The 21,894-nt window shown below is 38.5% G+C and overlaps 1 protein-coding gene across 1 annotated transcript in view; it reads right to left on the bottom strand.

Moving 5' to 3' along the window:
* Window positions 1-6,789: 6,789 nt before the first annotated feature.
* Window positions 6,790-21,894, bottom strand: part of LOC116112733 (histone acetyltransferase HAC1-like) — a 32,596-nt gene continuing 17,491 nt past the window's right edge. The window contains exon 7 of the mRNA XM_031398845.1: window positions 6,790-6,857. Coding sequence (XP_031254705.1) covers window positions 6,804-6,857 — 54 coding nt within the window. The 3' untranslated portion in view covers window positions 6,790-6,803. The remainder of the gene's footprint in view (window positions 6,858-21,894) is intronic.

Below are 21,894 nucleotides of genomic sequence, written 5' to 3'. Positions count from 1 at the left end.
ATTTAGATCTTATCTTTAGAGAAAGGAACATTCGTCCTGAACGATAGAGACAACAACAGGAACAATATAATAGTAAAACAAAACAACAGTAAACAACGAGAATAATACGCGCGATTTACCCTGGTTCATCCAATGTGGGCGACGTCCAGCTGAGTCAATATTTTGCAATATGTCTCACCTCCTCGTTTACAATGAATGAAATTGCTCTCCCTCACCATACAAGAGAAGTATGTTTATATACTAGGTTTAAGAGATTAAACCTAGTTTTACAAAATTCCTATGCCAAGCCACCCAAAAGGAATTAATAACTTAAAAGAATCCACAGGTTATACATGGAAAAGCCAAAACCCCTACGTCGGGGGCGCTGCCCCGCGACCTCGAGTGCGTCTCGTTACCATTAGGAACGTAGTCACACCCAACACGTCCTAATCAGGATTGATGCTTCAGTTCTGTGATACTATTCTGAATTATTAATCCGGTTTGTATAATGCAAGAGAATGTTTGTTGGACCAAGAAACCCATTTATGTGAAATAGCAATGGCTTGACAGCTACTACACACACAAGATTGTGAATGTGTAAGGAATTCGTCAGCCGGCACCTGGACATTTGAGTTGTTTGATGACCTGCTGCTATTATCAGAGGGTTCTGGTATATCAGGCGCCAGGCAGAGGTTTCAGAGTTTTTTGAGTCTTAGGATTTCGATTGCCGGCACGTAAAGCGGTTGCAGATTTCCTTCAGAGGTACTCTGTTACAGATTCTTATGACATTTAATATTTCTTTAGCTGCTTTCCTAACTCCTTCCTCCTTTCTTTGCTTTCTTCTTTGTTCGCTTAACAGGTGACTTCTAAAAGATCAAGCTCAGTACTGGGCAGATCCCTCAAGACAATACCAATTCCTTCCTGCTTCAGAAATGGCAAATGCTTTTTAAAATTCCAACTATGGAAGGTCTCTACAGACCACGCTTGCGGTTCCAATGTAAATCTAGGAATCATCCTGCGCTTTGTCCAAAAACAAATATGCTGTATCAAAATGGGAGCTCTTTGACTATGCTTTGCAAGAGAGTGCTGCTCATATGCGGCGTTGTTTCTTTTTATTTTTAGGGCATGCCAGGTATGTTTTAGCTGTCTTATTTCTGCTTCTTATCTTCAGTAACTGTTGAACAATACATTTCATTAACTATTTACTCTTTTCCTTCTTTTTTTTTTTTTCTTTCCCATGAAAATAACTTTCAACTGATTATTAGCTTTTAAGCCAGTATTCCATACGTTTGAGTTTCTTCTCTCATTGTTTTCCTATTTTATATCTCTACATATGTAAGGTTTCATTTCTGGGATCATCACATGCACCATGTTCTAAGAACAGACTACATCCCACAGATGAGGAAAATGGCAGCCTCTATCTCTCTTGCCTGTTTTTTAGGATGGTGCAATGATGTTCAATGGATTTTTGAGCTACCTAGGACATATCTCGACCCCAGTCTTTTACAAGCAACGGGATAATTCTTTCATCCTGCATGGTCTGTCCTGTTGCCAATGGATTCTCGGAGTGCCTTTTTCCATCATCGAGACTGTTTGTATGGAGTTGTGTTGTGTATTATACGTTGGTTGCTGCTGCTGGAGGTGTTGCCTGATATCGATGAATTCTTACTCTTCACATTTTTTTTTTTTTTTATGTTTCTAAGTTTCCTTCATTGGATCAGATTTTTTTCCGTTACATGTTGTTGATTTTTTCCACACATCAAATGGCATTGAGTCTTTACCGCATGATGGCTGCTAGTGCCCGCAATATGTCATTGTAATACTTTTGGGGCATCTGCTGTTATGCATATCTTGTTGTGGATTTGGCATGTTTCCAAAGGCATGTTCCTTATTTTTATTGATACTGCAAATCATCAGATCATGTCATTTGGTTTTTTAATCAAAAGATTGAGCCATGGGGGCCTGGGCTTTTGGGTGTCACCACTATCCTATGGGCAGCGTGCATTTTCTGTTAACGAATTTTCTGCCCACAAGTGGAAGGTGGTGAGCTAATAAACATGCTTTATGTAGCTTTTGTTGCTTACATATGAGAAAGATCAACAGTAAAATTTTGTGAAATCTGCTATTGAAACAACTCAGTAGGCTACTGTTCTCCATTTGCATAGTCTACCTGATGATGATCATTGGTACTGGGTTGGAATTGAGGCTTTGCTACTTTATGCATTTCTTTTCAACAACAGTCCTGACAATGGTCTGGCCTACCTTCACGTAAGTAAAGGGAGGAGATTATTACCCCTCTATTTTTATCAATGAATGTTTTGTTTTGGAATAATTACTGAAGGAAATGTACTTATTTGTTTTTGCATCATACTCTTCGAAAAGCCCCAACAATAATTCCACTAGATGCCACAAAGAAAATTCTACAGAGAGGATTGTTAGTCATCTTCATCTTCTTTAATCGATGTTTATTTGTTTTATGCAGTGGTAGCTTCTTTATTAGTCATCCTAACAAAAAGGTTTTTAATCATTTATTCTCATCTGATTATTCAGTGGCCAGTAAGAGTTGATGAAATACACATCTGCTGAGAGGAGGTTTTAAGAAAAAAGGATGATTCTGCCATTTCACACACCTTAATAGTGAGTTTCCATAATGTCAATTACTCTGTGGATATGCCCAAGGTGTGTTTTCATAGCCGTTTATATTTCCTTGACTGTGTGTCCATCTAATTTACTTATATATTATTTTTCTTTTTCCTTGCGGGTTTTCTCAGGCAATGAGTTTGGAAGGTGAACCAACAAATAAGCTCCAGCTCTTATCAAATGTAGTGGAGTATTCTACCAGTGTTCTACCGCATTAGTTGGGTAGTGGAGCAGGAAGACCACGTTTAATGGATGTGCTGCTGGTGAAAAAACTGGTGGTTACATAGAAGGGGATATTAGAATATCAGGTTATCCAAAAAGCAACGAACATTTGCTAGATTTCAGGGTAGTTGTTAACAAATGATAGACATTCTCCTCAGGTGACAGTTGATGGAGTCCCTGTGGTCTCTTCTTGTCTTCGTTTGCCAAAGGAGTTAGCAAAGATCAAAGAAATGTAGCTGCATACAAATTGGTATGTTTACTATATCTTAGATGACTTGTTTTTACACTGATTTCACTACACCTACTGCAGGTGTTTGTTGAAGAGTAATGGATTAGTAGAGCTTGATTCTTTAAGGCATGCTTTGATTGGTTTGGCCAGATAGTTCTGGTTTAACAACCGAACAAAGAAAACGCTTAACAATCAGTGGAACTTGTTGCAAATCTTCTATTATTTTATGGATGAACCACATCTGGACTTGAGACAGAGCGGCAGCCATTGTGAGGCAACTGTTCGTAATACTGTTGATACTGGACGAACCGTAGTTTGCACAACATCAACCAATGAGCATTTATGATATTGGTTCAGCTTATATCTTGTATGCAACTCTCTTATTTTATTTTATTTCATGAAAAGCTTGTGTTCCATGCACAGCTGCTGCTTATGAAACAATGAGGCGTGTATTATAACGGAGGGAATCTTGGGATAAACTCAAAGACTGCGTATAGATATTTGCAGTTGAATTCATTTGCTAGTTTTTGGGTCACAACTTCAATTTATTTCCTCATTTGCTCAAGTCACTGATAACAAAATTATTTAACCAAGCTATTCTTTTGTGGATATTTGAGGTTTGATTCCTAAAATCAGTATCCTGACTCTGGTTTAGTGTGTGCGAACTTTGTCCTGACACTCTTTTTCCTGTTTAGGGGTTCATGGAGTTGCTCAATTCCATGTGGCTACAATCCAGCACTTGATGTTTGACGTTACTACTCCTGCTGTTGAAGAAAAATAGGAGTAGACTTTGCAGATTATACAAAAACTCTGAGCAATCAGGTGATTTATTGATATTATTTCCAACCAAGATGTGCTTCCACCAAAAAAATTATTTCTTCTATGGAATTTTTTTTTTTTCTTGGATATTGATTTTAATTTACTGCAGGGAAGTAGAATCTTCCATTAATTGAGTGTTCACCTGCTGGCTCAGAACCATTGAGTTTCTACATATCACAAGATCAGCTTTCCACTGTTGGATTTGTCTTTGGAGCAAAATCTTGTATATTGAGAAGCCTGAATACAATGCTGTGAGGGTACCTTACAATGGTGGCTGCATTGGTTTTTGGCTCCATATTTTGGGATGTTGGTTCACACAGGTAAATTTCTTCTCTGACCTCATTAACGAGTTATGTTCAAATATTTACATTTGATTTTTTTTTATCTTTCTCCTGTGATTATATACATAGAGGTGTTACTTCAATAAATAATGTTGTCAGGGACAAACTAAAGATTTGTTATGGATCTGCTATTTGTTTCTCGGGGAATAGTGCTAGAGAAGCAGTAATTTTACAAGAGAGCAGCTCAAGGAATGTACTCCCCCTTTCGCTTATGCAGTTGCCCAGTAACGTCACGATCCTGAAGTACATTCGCATATTATAGTTCTCTTGAAAGAAAAAAGTGAATGATGAAATCTCAATTGTCTTGTCAACAGGGTGTTGTGGAGATACCTACATAGCTGCGCAAACATTATATATGGCGTCATCACATATTACATGGTTATTTGAAAGAATTGCCAGTAAGATTCCAAATTCCAGGTTTATGTCCTCATTTTGTTTACTTTCATGGCTGCGTCTCTGTGAAGAGTGTTGTTTTCAAATTTTTTCCTTCTTTCTCCTATATTTTAACAGACTTTTCAGAGTAAAAACTTGGGTTGATTATTATATTGATTGTTTATGTTGTGCTACTGAAACAATGTTATGAAACTGCAATTTTTAACAAACATTTCTTTGTGTTTGCGGAAAATTGTTCCTCTACCTTGTCTTCATGTTTCTCACCTTCGCCTACTTTACCTTTACGGCATGATGGCAGTTGGTCCACTCCTAACCAAAACTTGCAGCTGTGGTATCTTCTCATTTACTCTATATGGAACCTATTTCGCGTTTTCTTGTAACAAAACCTGCAAGTAATACCTCTCACAAACAAGTTTTTACTTGAAAATTTATACACCTAATTGTTGTAGCCAATATTTCTGGAATGCATGTGGCAGAGCCTATCGTACTGTAGATTGATTAGTTTTTGAAAGTGTTTTAAATCATTCTTTGATTTAACCAATTTAATGGTTGTCGTATGCTCTCCATCAGAATATTCCGGGATGGTGGATCTGGTTCTACTACATGTTCCTGTTCATGGACTCTACAAGGTATCATCACCTCTCAACTTGGAGATGTGGAACCATGATTGTGTTCAAGGCACTGTTAGAATATGGAGTTAGTCTAGGCTACGGCCCTGGAATGACGGAGTTTCAGCAGAAATTGCATCATATTCTTCCCAGAATCGATAATGCAGAAACCACATATTAAAAAGTACCATATGATTGGCATGTGACTGATGGAACTGAGGATAACTTCTTCAGGTTGAATAAAAGGCACGTCTGAACTGATCATCAGGTTCAGGCACGACCAATTTTGTATGCCTCAGGAGCCTTCAAGATGTCTCTGGTTCACTAGATAATCGGCTGCAAGTGAGAACGGCCAGGTTCGGCTCGACTTTTGTCGAGCCGAGCTACGAACACCCACTAGTTCGGCTCGATAGGCCGTGAATGCCTCGAAAGGGTATAAGTGCTATTTTTTTAAGTATCAGGGTGACATGCAATTCCTATATCCAATAAAATTATCCCCACTTCCTAAACCTATCTTCTTTCTCCAGCCGCCACTTTCTCCTCCTTCTTTCTTCATCTTTTTTCTCCTCCATTTTCCTTCTTCTTACTTCTCCTCGCTCTTCCATCTCTTTCTTCTCTCCCTCTTTGCTTTCTTTTCTTTTCTCTCCTCTTTCTTTTCTTCTTCTCTTCACAGTCGATGGAATTTTGAGTCTATATTTGTGGCTATTTGGCTTTGTTTGATGATTGGTTGTGATTAGTGGGTTGGCTTGTATTGGGGCTATTTTGAAGTTGTTGATGGATTGCTTTTGGATTGAGGACTCCTAACGAGCGGTTCGCGAGCTAATTCGAGCTCAAAGTATTTAACGAACTCGAGCTTCAAGCCTGGTTTTCAGAGCTCCCATATGTCGATTAACACAGCCAAGCTTCGACACCATAGTGTTCGCTCGGCTCGTATATAGCCCTAGATAATCTAACTTCACATCCATATAAACCATAATTTTTTTTCTTTTTTCTTATCACACACCCCACCCCACCACACATTTTGAATCAAAGGGATTCCCTTCCAAGAGGGATTTGATCTCTAATTCTTCCATTACACAAAAAAAAAAAATTGTTAACATGTAGGGTAGAACAATATAAACATCAATTTTGCTACACATGCACTTTGATTTGCTACTAACACATCTCTAATTGATGAGTGATCAAAGTATTTTACACGTTTACTTGTTATTTGTTTTAGTTTATAATTATATATTAAAAAAATATAAGAATAAAATGGTTTAAAAAAAAAAAAAGAGATTATGATACCACAAGGGTATTACTTCAAATCACCACTAGGTGGTGTGATAGTAAAAAAACAAAGAAAAATCTAAATTTACATGGTCTTCTGCGTTCAAGCCTTCAATTAATAGAGGTGACCATTAGACTCTACCTAATTGATAATTCAAAATCTCTAGAATTAGTTAAAATGCTTACAAACACCCGAATACCCCTAGTCATCAACAACACCAATAAAAAAATAAAAAACAAAACAACAACAAAACAAAAACACAACAAACAAAAAGGTACCACGTCACTTATATTACTGATGTTTCACCATATGCCATTGTTTAACAAATGCTGTTGCTGCTGACCGTGCTGCTTCTGGTGGCGCTGAGGTTGAACAATTGTTGCTGGGGTTGAATTGGCGGTTGTGCTGAACTGTTGCTGTTGATGGGACTGTAGAAGATTGTCTCTTGAGGACAAGGGGAAGAGAAACTCACTTCTTCTGATTGATCAATCGTGGGGCTTTATGTGCCACCCTGTGGTGCCCCATGTAAATTCGACTGATACCTATCAATGGGAGCTGGTTTTGGACATGGGCGACTGCAAGCTCACTGACTTAAAACTAAGATTATTTGTATTGCTCCAACGATGTTACACACAGAAAGTTCCCAGTCCCAAAGTTATCAGCATTGTTCATGCCATAACCGTCACCTGATGAATAAATTGTTGTTGTAAAATGCCGTCTTATGCAAAGAGTAACCTCAGCTTCTAAAGTTAACATAAGCAATAACATATTCAACAAAGAAAGAAACAGGCAGACAAGAGAGAGATATGTTACCCTGCATTAGTGGTCGCTGATGATCAAAGTGCTGCTGTAAAGGTTTGGGTGAATTCATAAGGGTGGTCGTTAATAGCCCTAGAAGTGCCAGGTTCATTCACAAGTGGTAAATTGTTCCCAATCATCCCTAACCCACCATTTAGACCCCATTAGAGAACCCATAAGTTTTATGCTGCAGGCCAGACCTTATACCACTACCCATTGGCTGCCAAGGTTGTGCAATATGCGGCTGTTTTGACCACCAACTGCTGCTTTTGTCTGTTGCTGTGATACCATTGTAGATTCAACAGTTGAAAACCCACCACCATATTAGAAGATTCCAATTCTATATAACGGATTACTGCTACTACTACTACGTTGTTGTTATTATTACTGTTAAATCCGAGTGAATCATTTGACTTGTAATCCTCTGGGCTCCCATTGATGACATGTTTCCACCAGAACCAATGGAAAAATTGCAGGTGATTGTTGTATCCATTAGACAGAGCTCCTGCAGAAGTAAATTATGTAATGCTGGCATAAAAGGAAAAGTAATAGTACTATTAATAAATAAAAATCAAATATACCATCGGATCTATTGAAGGAACCACTCTGTAAGCCACCGGACAACAGGCTTCCTGTGTTGACAGTTGTGTGCTATGGTATTACTTCCACTGGCAGCAATCACTGAGCTATCTACAGAGGATGTAACCATCTTGATGAATTCACGTTGTGACATCCCAGGGTTGGTATCATTGTACCAATGGAAGAGGAAAATTTACAAGCTGTTGATGCCGCTGATTATGTTATTGCCAGATCTTCCTTTAATCAGACACTCAAACGAAACTCTAATGTCTCCAAATTCATTAATCTTCCTACATAGGGTTTGCAGATGTATAACAAGACATAAGATTTAATTGTCACATAGAAATATTCTTAAATATGAATTGCAGATGTTTAACAATTAAATTAATTGTTTCATACAGAATAATAAGCTCTTGATAACAATCCTAGAAATGATATACCTCCGCTTCGATTTGACAGAATTCAATATATGGATAACAACATTCTTTATTCTCAAACAAAACTTAAGAAATTTATAAATTAATAGCTGAGATTATTTTTTCTCAAATAAAAAGGAAAGAGAAAAAGAAAAAAACTTGTCAGAGCAGCTTTAATATACCTCCCTCTAAGCGTTTTAAATATCCCTAAACCTCGCTCTTGTTGCTTCATCATTGGTGGTCTGGCGTTGCAATAGAATTGAAAGCTGGAAAGAGTGAAATAAAATTCTGTTCATTAACTGTCACAAAAATTTTAGTAATGCCACTTTTTCCAAACTTGTATTCAATTGGACAATACTTTTGACTACCATAGAGATGATACAATAATGTCCAATTATATGACAGTCCTCCGTCTATCCTAAATAATATAATGCATTAATGAGGTGACACCACTTGAATTAAAAACTTTATCAGAGTGTATTATTTTCTCCTTCCAATAAAATTTTGATGGATCAGAGAATTAGTTAAATTTCTTTTGTCCAAAACAATTAGTTTCTTGGTTTATCATAACAAAATAAAGCAGAACCAAAATGTTCCACAGCATTGATTCACAAGAAAATAAAAAATTTCATCTTCCCCCTCTTGTATATGTATTATATTCAAATATAGAAAATAAAAATGATAAAATGTTAACAATATGATTCTACATAATAGCACCAAATAGTTGCAGACTAGTATTACTTAATAAGATTATCTTTTTAAAATAGTGACCATCAATAATAATGATGGTTCTAAGTAAATCTCCCAATTCCCAGTCCATTAGAAAGCTAATTGTAAAAGATGAAAACAAAGACCTGCTTACTCAAAGAACCCAATAATTATGATATCATATAAGATGTTTAACCTTATTGTTTACTTACAACATTCATCCTAGTCCAATGGATTCTGATTCTAAAAACACAAAGATACCACATAAACATAGGTGCTTCACACATAAAATATGAAATACATGCATAAACCGTGTGAGTCCTAAGGAAAGCAAAGATTAACATACGACAACCACTGCAGTTAAAAGTCATCAGATTAGAATTAGTGGGGCAAAGTAAACTGTTTCATAGATTCAAGCAATTATTGAAGCATCCATTTACCCATTAGATATCATTGCCACCAAAAAAAATCATAATTAAATATGTTACTACTGAAAACACAAATGTCCAGCTGGAAACATATATTTTCTAACTTCAAAAAAATGAAGGTTTCTGCTCTTCAATTTACAATATTGCTTGTAATTATGTAGTTAAAAGAATATTGCTTCTAAATTATCTCATTCTAATGAAATTTATTTCCTTCATTGGTGGTAAAAGCAATAACTCATATGAGAAATTGTAAAACCTAGAGTACCCAACTTCACACAACAATTACCTTATCACAAATAAGAGGAAACAAGGGAGGAAAAGAGAAATAAATAACATACTACCAAAGAAAAAGAATAATGCAGCTCATAGAATTTGGGTTTATGTTATTTTGTTTCTTTTTTTTCATGTTTTGTTTCACTTCCTTTTTTTCGAGTGTACTGCTGGTTCACCACCTTTATATTTTTTCTCACTACTAACAAATGTTGTTCTATATTTTTATCAAAAATTAAAATAAAATAATGAGAAATAAAAAAATATATGTAACCCAATCCCCCATCCAGTTCATGAAGCTAAAGCATAACAATAATGGATAAAAAAAAACTTGACTTACATCCTGTCACGCATAAACCCCGAGCTCTGAGTAGCTCAGAATCCACATTCAGCCTATTATGCTGCGAGAAACCCAGCAACACTACACCACCACACCACCAACTAAATTTTGCATTTGATTAGGTGGCAATGTGTTCCCATTTTGCTGCGGCAGTCCCCCTTGATAGGAACTTGCCCCGCCGAATATTGCCTGTACATTCATATTCTTCTTCTTTGCTCTTCTATTCAACAATAATTACCGAATAACTCAACCACAACTATCCAAATACAGGATCACCCCCCATTCACTCATCTCTCTCTCAGTATTCACAAAATCTAAGATGCCCAAATACCTACACGTACAAGTGAAAAAATGATTAATGAACCTCAATTTGAAAGATACGATACAATTGCATCAATTGAGCAAGCAATTGATGTAATTTGATTAGGGTTAGAAAATGGTGAAGTGGATCCTACGCTAATTGCGGTAACTAAAAATCGATTAGTTAAACCCTGCTTCTTAGGTCAAGTCGATTAAGAATAGAAACAAACCTGAATTGGGGAATATTACAATCAAGAGCAGAACCGATCGAAGCCGTACGGTCGCAACTAACGACGATGATCGACGATTTAGTTGGGAAAAGTAAAATATAGAAGAAGATAAATAGAGAAGAAAGATTAAGTCACCGCTTCATCGCACTGCCAAGTAAGATCTCGCACTGGTAATTTACAAAACGGAGGCGACCACAAGGAGAAGCTGATTATGGTTATGGCAATACGATTTGGTAATGGATCGACCAAGATGAGAGGAATATTAGTCAAAAGCACAAATCGAATTATATTGAAGAACATTTAACTCCCGGACCTCCCTGTTTGCACTTAAGAAAATGACCTCCGAAATTCTTTGTGAATTTTTCTGTAATTTAGAAAATCTATCGGGGCATTATTTTTTTTCATTAAACATGTAAATAGGGTACACGACATATTCCCCCTGGCTTCTGACTCATTGGCCGCATAGTCAATCGCTGGCACCGTTAGGCCTAGGTTTTGATGTTTCTTCGTCGGATTCCGATCGTTCTGGCGGTGAAATCCATTTGGGCCCCACCACTCTCCTAATCTTATAAAACCTTATTTCCCCCGCAACCATTTCATCGTCATTCACCGTTCCCGAGAGTTCGTGTTTTCTCGATTTGTCTTTTGGTGAAGTGGTGGACGACAAACGGTGAGCTGGTCATGGCTTGGAAAGGTTAGGGGTTTTGTAGGAGGCTGCAAGAAGTCAAATGTGGTGGTGGTTGGGGTTATCGTCGTTCAAAACAGTCTAAAGCCGGCAAGAACCAGTCGCCTGCCCCGACGCCTTGGCCGGCATTGGCGAGTGATGAGGGTTTGTGAAGGGTATGGTTTTGTAGAGTAGGATTGGGGGGTCACATGGTGGTTGACAAGGGTGATGGAGACTCGCCGGAAAAAGAGCGAAACATCGGGAACCCTCTGGCTAACGTGCGCCGGAGACTGTAGCGGCGGTGGTCTGCTAACGTGCGCCGCCATGTAAATGACCAAGTTACCCCTTTAATCGTTATATCAACGCTTTTCATCACTTTAAGGGTGGGAATCTTGAATAAATGTACCTGGCCACCTGGGGTAGCCAGCTTGGTTCATCAAAAACTGTGTAGACTATGTCGTTTACTCAAATGTAAAATAGTTTACACTGAAAGATTTAACCTATTGGGTAAAATCCCTACTTAACAAAAGTTTTACAATTTTGAAATTTGAAAATGACCCCCACCCTTCAAAATCGCTTATCGAGCGGATTTGCCAAAACGGACCGACGAAAACGTTCGTTTCTCTGTGATTTTTTCCTTATTCCCACCATGCCAAATTCCGAAAATTCAATCCTAAAACTTCCTTACCCAAACCTTGCTGACCTCACACAAAAGGAGGTAAAACCCCAACCCCAATCCGATCGTAGACTCCGCGGCCCCAGCCGTTCAAAGTTATCGAAGACGACACTCGAGCTCCGGTGGATCTCCGATAGGAAGGTGGTCCGCAGGCAGAGTAGAACGACGGCGGCTTCAGAACAGAGAGAAGAATCAAAAACAGTTCTTAAGAGGAGGTTCCGTTGAAGACCTGGTACGTTTTTTACTTGTTTTTTTTAATTTGATTGAAAAGTGATTGTTTTTTTGCGAAAAAAAAAATTGGGTTGGGGAGATGTAGTTGGTTTAGTGTTATGTGGTTGTGGCGTTTTGTTCGAGTCAGTTGCCGGCATGGGTGGAGTGGCTTTGTTTTCGGCTCCAGAGGATGGGAGAAGGCAAGGGACGCTGTAGGGAGTTGTTTCTGGGAGTTTTGTTTTGGGAGTGGCGGATGTGGTAAATAGGGGGCTATAGGGCAACTGGCCTGCATATTGGCAAGGTTGGCCAGCACCTCGCTCGCAGCGCCTATGGGCTTGGCATTTGGTTGTGCTTGAGTATAAGGTGTGATACTAATGTTTGTTGATTGTGCTTGAAGTGTGAATGCAGTTTTTTAATTCATCGTTGTGAGTTTTTAATTGAGTTACTGTTATATATTATTAGTTTTTGTAACATGAAGTAAATGGATGTTGTCATATGATTGTGGTGGAAGGGTAATGATTGATGTTCGGTTGAGTTTTAGTTTAGTGAATGTGTAACAATGTTGCTTTTCAATTGATGCTCGGTTGATTTTTGGGTTTATAATGTTTAGATGTGTTTTGAGTTGTTAATGGCAGGATTAGTAAAGGAGGTTTGTAGTATGGTTTTTTATGTTCATTTTATATTGTATGATGCTCTTTTTTTTTTTTTTTTTTTTTTTTTTTTCTCATAACAACGTAAAAGATTAGTTGAAAATTCATTATATGAGACTTCTTATTTTGTTACAAAGTAGTTGGCAGCCTATTGGTTTTTTTTTTTTTTTTTTCTGATATTTAGTTTATACCGATTGTGGCAAATTTTCCAAAGCGTAAACTAAAAGACTATGGTTTTGAGGTTGTAAGCGATAAGGTAACCGTACGCCCTGTCAGGGTGACAGTTAGGTCTAGTTGTAAGTTTTTACAGAATAATGAATATTTTACAGGAATAGAAGAAGGGTTTAGACCGATTCACAGAGAGTTGTTTTCGGTCCGTTGATGAACATCAGTTGTTTCGGTCATTTTATGAACCTCACAGAAAATTGGAAAAGGCACTCTGAGGCAGGGAGTGCTTAAGGTTTTTTCACTATGTTAAAAAAAAAAATGTTGTTCGTGGTGGATGGAAAAAGCCACTACTTTTCGGATGATAGAAATGCCTTGATGATGGCTTAAGATGTATGAATCCGAGGCACATAGCAAGAAAAATAAGACAGTAAGGCCCCGAAAACTTGGGTTCGCAAGTGTTTTTTTTTTTTTTTTTTTTTTTTTGGGGGGTGAGGGGAAGCGTCTATTTGGGACGCGCTTTAGAGGAGAGGTTAGAAGAATGTAGGTATACCTCTTCATGAAAGGTTCAAAAATGTTCCGGTATGGTGTGTGTTTTTCGATCCTAATGCTTCTGACTCAACAAAAGCCGTTAATAGGATTGGGTGCGTTTTGCAAGGCAACATGGACTTCTTTCATGCTTATTCTATTGGACGGGTATCACTTTCAGCTAACCAGGGACAATCCCTGCAAGAAAAGACATGGCGTTAACGCAGTCCCCAATCATTGAGAAGAATAGACCCAAGCACGTACAATGTGTTGGCTTCCCATGGGCATGCCAGTAAATGTAATAGCTTTTTGCTATATTTTTTTGTATTATATGTGTTTTAATTATGAATGGACTGTTTTTTTAAAAAGATAGGCTTAATTGTATTAGGCCAATCTCTGTCCTGGCTAATGGGGGCGGAGAGGATGAAGAGTTGGATGAGCAGCGCATTTCCTAGGATTTGCGGTGGCAGTCCAAAGTCAGATTTGCAGTGGACTCGAGAGTGTACATTGGGATCCGACAAAATAGACATTAAAACTACAAGCGGCTCGAGTAAATTAAGAATTAAAGCTTTTGGAATATCACGATTGCTTTAAAATGTGGTTTAAAATTGCTGGGATTTTTTTCTTATTTCAGGAGTCGTCTGTCCCTTCCTACGTTACTGGGTGCTGACGCGGCGAGAGTATTTTACATCTTTCCGTATTGGAGGATGACCCAATGAAGGGATAGACCACTAAGCAGGACCTAAAGGGTCATGCATGTGGTGCAGTTGCACGGCCACTGCTTGCAGAATGTTTGTGACACACCGAGGATGCGGAAGCTCCATTGGCGGATGGAGGCGGAAGGTGGTTCGTTGACGCCTCCACCCAATGGGCAAATGGTACAACAAGTACTGCTTTGCCGAGGCATTGGGGTCGGGAGAATTCGGTGGTTGACCTCATAAACGGTCTTTTTGGAGTTTTACAACAACCCAGTTTCTGAGCGTTTTAGATAGATGGATAGAGCGGATGCAAGGGTGGAGGCGAACGTTTTTGCAAGGTAGCGAGAAAGTTTGATAAGATTGAGGATGAAGTTGGTAGAGTATGTGAAAGCGGTTGAGTGCAACAGGCTAACAAAGACTAGATCGAAAGGGGAAGTTTGTCAAATCTCCTTACCCATAGTAATGTGGGAAAGAAGAGGAAATGAAGGGAAAAATTGAGGAAGTCCCACGAAAGTGGAATCAAAAATGGAGTAGGTTAAAGGTGCTGGAGGAAGTGTGTAATTAAATGGAGAAGGTGATGTATTGACTCTTTCTAGCCTAGTATACTTGGCAAATATAATACATTAAAACACATAAACATATTAGTAAAAGATAATGGTCCAAGAAATTTCTTTACTTATATATAAAATTCCTTCTCACCTATAAAGTCTCATGTACATATCTCAAAATAAGATAATACAGTGGTGCCAATTTCCCTCCGCCATCTCGACATTCATTTGCTGCTTCTCAGCTATTTCCTGCAAACAAAGAAAATAACGTAGTGCGAACTAATGCTCTTCAGTACGTAATTCACTATACTACCTTTTTCGCTCGTTGCTCACATTCTAATCTCATTCTAATCTCTTTTCCTTACCAGTAACTCGTATCTGTTTTTTCTCTATTCTTATCTCTCTGTTCTTCTTTTCTTCTAAGTCTCAATTCGTCGCTTCTTTCTAATTCTCATCCTCATGGTATAGGCATAATGTCCCTGCGTAAATGTTGATGCACATGCACAATGCAAAAGTGCACATGTTCTTTTCGTTTTCTTCTATTCTTTCTCTTCCTTCTTTTTCTTCTCTTATATTCTTCTTTATTCTTATTCGTATTATTTCTTTCCTTATTCTTATTCTTTCTTGCCTTATCTATTCTGTCTTCGTCTTTCCTCATTCTTTCTTATTCTTTGGCCGATTACTCAGTTTAGGCATGGATTCTGAATCCCTTGCCGTATGAGTAGGTTTCGTAATCTTTCCTTGGTATCCCGCATCCACATGCACTCTTACGGGCTATACCATCTTTTCTTATTCTTAGGGCCCACACTGAAGGCAGTCGTGCATGCGGGATATTCTTCTGTCACCACGGGTTTCTCCATCTCGCAACCTTAGTCTTTTCTTCTTTTACTAGCATTCTTGTAATAACTTTTCTTCTTTCTCTTATTATTTTAAGTTCTAGTACATATTTTATATGCCTGTATGTAGATGAGGTCATGGTCAATTATCTTTTTAATGCAAATGTTTTAAATGCAGGATGTCCTGGTAGCATAAAAATAATTTCCCTGACCCTACAACCTCATCCACCTCATAATCAATACAAAATCTACATCATACCTTCTCTGATTCTTGCATCCCAACATATTGCTGCATAATCAATCTAATTGTCTACCATTCTATCTCTTCTCAAGTCACCATATTTGGAGTAAAACTCCATCAACAACCACTAAAACCTGTCAAACAAATACACTCCCAAAAATTCTACTCAACTCCTTTCTAACTCAACCAAACTTCAATGAATCTCTACAACCAAAACCACTTCTCATAGCTAAACCTTACTCACTCAATAATCAGCAAACCCTCATCAATTTATCAATTTCATCAAAAATTCTCAAAGATTCATAACATATCACATATGAAAATCTCTAAACTCTTGATTCAATCATAACTGGGTTTGATTTCTTACCTTGTGCTTGAGTAATTTCACTAGAATCTCTCTTTCTTTGGTAGACCTTGTTCTTTCTCTAAACACCTAAGCAAAACACTATAAAATTCAACACTTTTAAAATTAATCTCACATCTATTGCTAGAATTCTTACCTTTGGTGTGCTAGATCAAATCTCTACTAAAATCCACTAAAAGCCCTCTAAATCCTTTGGAAATGTGAATGAAGAATGAGAGAAATTTGAGAGTGAAGTTGGCGTGAGGGAAGTATAGATGGTAGACTCTTGTGCTTGAACCCTTAATATCTATATATAGCATACTTTCCCATGTTGCCCTTACACTTTATTAGAAATTCCATTTTGTCCCTTAGTCATTTACACTAATGCCCTTACCCTTTATTACATTCTCCATCAAATTTCTTTATTTTTCACTCCCCACATTTCAACTAATTAGGGGTAAAAGACATGTCATTTTCCCCTAAGGAAGATTCTCTAAATTTTCCTCACGGTTCTTTGCCTCGATGAAAAAATCCCGAGGTTTCTTCGCCTCGGCGAAGTTTTGACCACAATTTAGGAAAAAGTTCATTACCGCAGCGACAAATTCCTTTGCCACGCGAAGTTTTGCAAATGTCGATTTTTCAATCTTTCTTCTCTGAATAACAAAAACTAAGGGCATAAAAGTAAAATAAGTTACGTAGCTCATGTGGGCATTACAATTCTCCTCCCTTTAAAATATTTCGTCCCTAAATCAACGAACACTCCGGGTAACGTTCTGCATTCTTGTTCTACCTCCCATGCATCTTCTTCGACTTTATGATTCCTCTATAGGACTTTCACTAAGGGATACTCTTATTTCTGAGCTCTTTAACTTTTTCTATCCAATCTGTACTGGAATGCTCCTTTATAACGAGATTCTCCTCTAAGTCCACTGCCTTATTTTCAGTATATGGGAGGATCGCTGACATACTTTTCGTAGTCATCGAGACATGAAAACATTATGCACCCGTCCATGCGTGTGGGTAGTAGTGCCAACCTATCGCTACCTTTCCCCTCTCGTTGTAAACTTCAAGTGGCTATGTATCTCGGTGCTAATTTTCCATGCCACCAAAACGCTTACCCTCTTATGGGGATACTCCTTAGACAACACTTTATCACCCACTTTGAACTCAACAACTTTTCTTTTCAAATCTGCATAACTTTTATGTGTTCTTGGCCTTGCTTCATTGCTCCTTCTAATCAACTTGCATCTTCATATTTTCTGCGTTATTTCCGACCCAGAGCTGTATGCAAAATATCTTTCTCTCCTAATCTCTCCAATGAGTGGAGATCTACACACACGTCTACCATACAAGGCCTCTTAAGAAGCCATCTTAATTGTAGAACTGGTAGCTTTATTATAAGCAAACTCCACCAAGGGTAACACTCATGCCAGGACATTCTATAATCCATGCAACTGCCTTCAACATGTTCATCAGTACTTAATTCGTTTTCTCCTCAGTCTGGCCATCTGTCTGAGGATATAGGCTATACTAAATGGCAACCTGGTACCCAAGTTCCTCTGTAACTGGTCCAGAAAGCTGAAACAATCTGGAATCTCTATCTAACACTATTGTCCTGGGCACTCCTGCAACCTGATTATCTCTTAGTGTAAAACTGGTCCAGTGCTTTCCTTTACTGGAAGAAATGGGCTGCACTTCGTTAATCTATCTACTATCACCCATTGGCATTGTACCCTTTCTAAACTCTAGAAGGCCTATAATGAAATCCATAGATATGCTCTCCCATTTCCATTCAGGAATGCTAATGGCTGAAGCAATACTACGACCTTTGGTGTTCTGCCTTCACCGTGTGACAAACCAACACTTAGCTACATAATCTCCAATATCTCTCTTCATGCCTGGCCACCAATACCCTTTCTTTAAGTCTTGATCATCTGGTTGCTCCAGATGAATAGTGTATGTGTGTCATAAGCCTCCATAAGAATCCTTCTTCTCACTCCATCTTGGGGAATGCATAAGGCGTTCCTGAAACGGAAGACACCATCTAACAGGTGGACTTTGTTATCTTGCCCTCAACACTTGCTGACTTATTCTGACACCACTCATCGGCAACTTGCTTTTCTTTAATCTCTTCCAGTAAGGTGGACTGAATTCTAACCTGGCAATCCTTCTCGGTAATCACCTCAATTTGTTCCCTACTCAATTCTTTCAATAACTCTTTCTGCTTTGTGAGTCGGGACAAATGGCTTTTTTGCTCAAGCATCGGCTACTACATTGGCTTTCCAGGCTGATACTTACTCACATCATAATCTTTCACCAGCTCTAACCTCTTCTCTGTCTCATATTCAGCTCCCTCTGAGTAAAGAAATACTCAAACTTTTGTGTCGGTGTAGATAGTACTCTTAGCACCATATAGTAGTCCTCCATATCTTTAATGCAAGACACTGCCAACTCTAAATCATGTGTAGGGTATCTTGTCATAACTCTTTCAACTGTCAGAACATAACCTTACCTTACCCAACTGCATCAATACGCACCAATCCCTGTAGTCAGGCATCTGTATAATTGTCGTAATCTACCCCCTCTTGAGGTACACCAAAACGGAGCAGTGTTAATCTTTCTTTACTCTTGACTCTCTCACAAGCATTTGACCTTAAAAAGAGTTCTCTATTTGGTAAGAGTTGTCAACGATTTAGCCAACTGAGCAAATCCTTCTATAAACCCGCCGATAATAACTTGCTAGTCCCAAGAAACTTCTAACTTCCTTTACTGCTCTCGGCTTTTGCCACTCAAGAATTGCCTTCACTTTGCTAGATCCACTGAATACCTTCCTTAGAGACAGTTGGCCCATAAATATCACCTGATCCAACCAAAACTCACACTTAAGAAACTTGGCAAACTGCTTCTTTCTCTCAATCGCTGCAGCACAAGTCTTAGTGTTTCCTCGTGCTCATTCTTGACTGGAATAAACCAGGATGCATCAAAAATACCACTATAAATTGATCGAGACAATCATGAAACCCCGGTTCATTAAATCCATAAAGACTCTAGGCATTAGTTAACCCAAAGGCATCACCACAAACTCATAATGCCCTATCTAGCCAAAAAGCAGTCTTGGCAATATCTTGTTCTGCACTCTTACTGATGATAACTTGACCTCAAATCAATCTTGGAAAACCACTGCTGCATCTTTCAGCTGATCAAATAAATATCTATTCGAGGCAATGAGTACTTATTCTTTACTGTCACTTTTTCAACTCTCTATAATCTATACACATCCTAGCGATCTATCTTTCTTTTTCACAAACAGATTGATTTGAGAATGACTTGGTCGAATAAAGCCTTTGTCTAGGATTTCTTGGAGTTGCTTCTTCAATTCCTAAGCTCAGCTGGGGCCATTCAATAAGGTGCTTTAGAAATTGGCTGTCCCGGGTGCCAGTTCTCTACTAAAATCTACTTCTCTTTCCGGAGGTAAACCCAGTAAATCTTCCGAAAATACGTCTAACCTCCCGAACTATTGGCACTTCTGAATCTCTGATTGTGGGACGTCTACTTTGCACCACATGGGCAATGTACCCAAACACTTTTTTCTAACATTTTTCTGGCTTTACACTTGATTAACATACTCAAATGATGGCCTCCTCCAAAACTGAACTGATCCATTATCGTATAAATCTTTCTCTTCTTCCGACAATCATTTCTACTCCATGCCTCCAGGAAATCATGCCCAAAATAACATCGAAGTCCGGCATATCAAATACTATCAATCAACTGCTAATTCTCTTCCATGGATCACTACAGACTCCCCTGAAGCATCTCATGGATCACCACACTAACCCCATCAGGTAATTCTATCTTAATAGGATGGTGTACTACAACAGGTTTCAAGCCTAATCTTTCTATATTCCATGAGTAATAAGAATGAGTGGCTCTAGAATCATCAAAGCTACAAAGGAACTGCATGAAATAATAACTGACAGTAACTGCGATGGACTGGCCTTTGCTTCAACCCTATGCCACTATACACCCTGGCATTGGTACCTCTGGAAGTCTGTGCTGCGGGTGGAAAGAAGCTTTACAATCTTTCATCAGGGCCCTGGCTGGCGGCACCATAGCATACATTTCGGCCTAGCTCTCTTAACACTCCACTAGGTGGTTCCTCCCACACTTTGGACATGGGAAAATCACCAGTTCTTGGCCGTTTACTCTACCAGTCTCTCTTGTTCTTATCTCACTATATATTGCTAGAATTCTTACCTTTGGGTGCTTAGGATCAAATCTCTACCAAAATCCAACTAAAAGCCCTCTAAAATCCCTTGGAATTTGATGAAGAGATGAGAGAAATTGAGAGTGAAGTTGGCGTGAGAGGGGTAGAGAATGATAGACTCTTTGTGCTTGAAACCTTAATCTCATATTATAGGCATACTTTCCTTTGCCCTACACTTTATTGGAAATTCCATCTTTGTCCCTTAGTCATTTACACTATGCCCTTACCTTTATTACATTCTCCATCAAATTTCCTTATTTTTCACTCCCACATTTTCACTAATTAGGGGTAGAATGTCATTTTGCCCCTAAGGAAGATTTCTCTAGAATTTTCTCACGGTTCTTTGCCTCAGCCAAAAATCCAGGGGGTTCTTGCCTCGAAAAGTTTTTCTTCACCCCGGTGAAGTTCTGACACCAATTGAGGAAAAAGTTCTTACCGCAGACAAATTCCTTTGCCGCGGCGAAGTTTGCAAATGTTGATTTTTCAATCTTTATCCTTGAAATAGCAAAAACTAAGGCATAAAGCATAAATAAGTTACGTACCTCAATGTGGGTATTACAGTGAGCGCGGGATGCGAAGGAAGCAGGATGTGCAAATGGAGGGGGGGAGATGTGGGCAAATGAAAATGGAGGAGATAAATGTCGATTTTTATAGGCCAATAGAGGGAAAAAGAAAAACTCTTCTATGCCTATTATAATGAATCTGGAAGTTATGCCCATGTAAGTGCAGATCGGGGATTATCCTCAAGACTGGTTTGAAAAGATGTTGACGATGGCAGGTGGCTTGATAACTCGGTGAGTTATTTTCCCTTATTTTTGCTATGTTTCCATGAGGTATTGTACTTATCATGTTGTTTTTATTTTGCACAACATCGATGAGGTTTTGGCACTCATGAGACTATGACAGAGCAATAATGGAGATATATTGTATCCTGATAGTGCCATCATCGTGTGGCCTTTGCCAAACGCTATTAACGACATATGACACTTTAATGAAAAGGCCATTGGTAGAGGTGCAGTAAGAGGAGGCAAGCGAAAAAATTGGGCACAATAACTTCGACGGCGCCCCTGATGATTTTCAGTTTGATGACAGGATCATGCAGTATGTACGAGGGGAAAGACCCAAACATGGTCATAGTTGGGCAAAGGTTAAAGAGTCTACTGCATCATCAACATCAAGAATATGCACTAGATAACCATCGTCGCACTTCTAGAGGACGGCTTGCTAAAAACCCTTGATTGCAACCCAACTATTGTCGAGAGAGGCAGTTGGAGATCGAGTTAGAGCCACTTGCTCCAATTCCATGTGCTACAATCCAGCAACTTGGATGCTTGAGGTTACTACTCCTGCTGTTGAAGAGAAAATAGAAGTAGACTTTGCAATGTATACAAAAACTCTGAGCAATACAGGTAGTTAATTGATATTATTTCCAACCAAAGGCTTACACCAAAATTTTCTTTTCTTCTATGGTAATTTTTTTTTTTTTTCTGGATATTGC

This window comes from Pistacia vera, unplaced genomic scaffold, assembly GCF_008641045.1.
Source record: "Pistacia vera cultivar Batoury unplaced genomic scaffold, PisVer_v2 Contig666, whole genome shotgun sequence".
In the NCBI taxonomy this organism is placed as follows: domain Eukaryota; kingdom Viridiplantae; phylum Streptophyta; class Magnoliopsida; order Sapindales; family Anacardiaceae; genus Pistacia; species Pistacia vera.
Note: the sequence above shows the minus strand (reverse complement) of the source record. Positions and strands in the feature narration are given on the sequence as shown.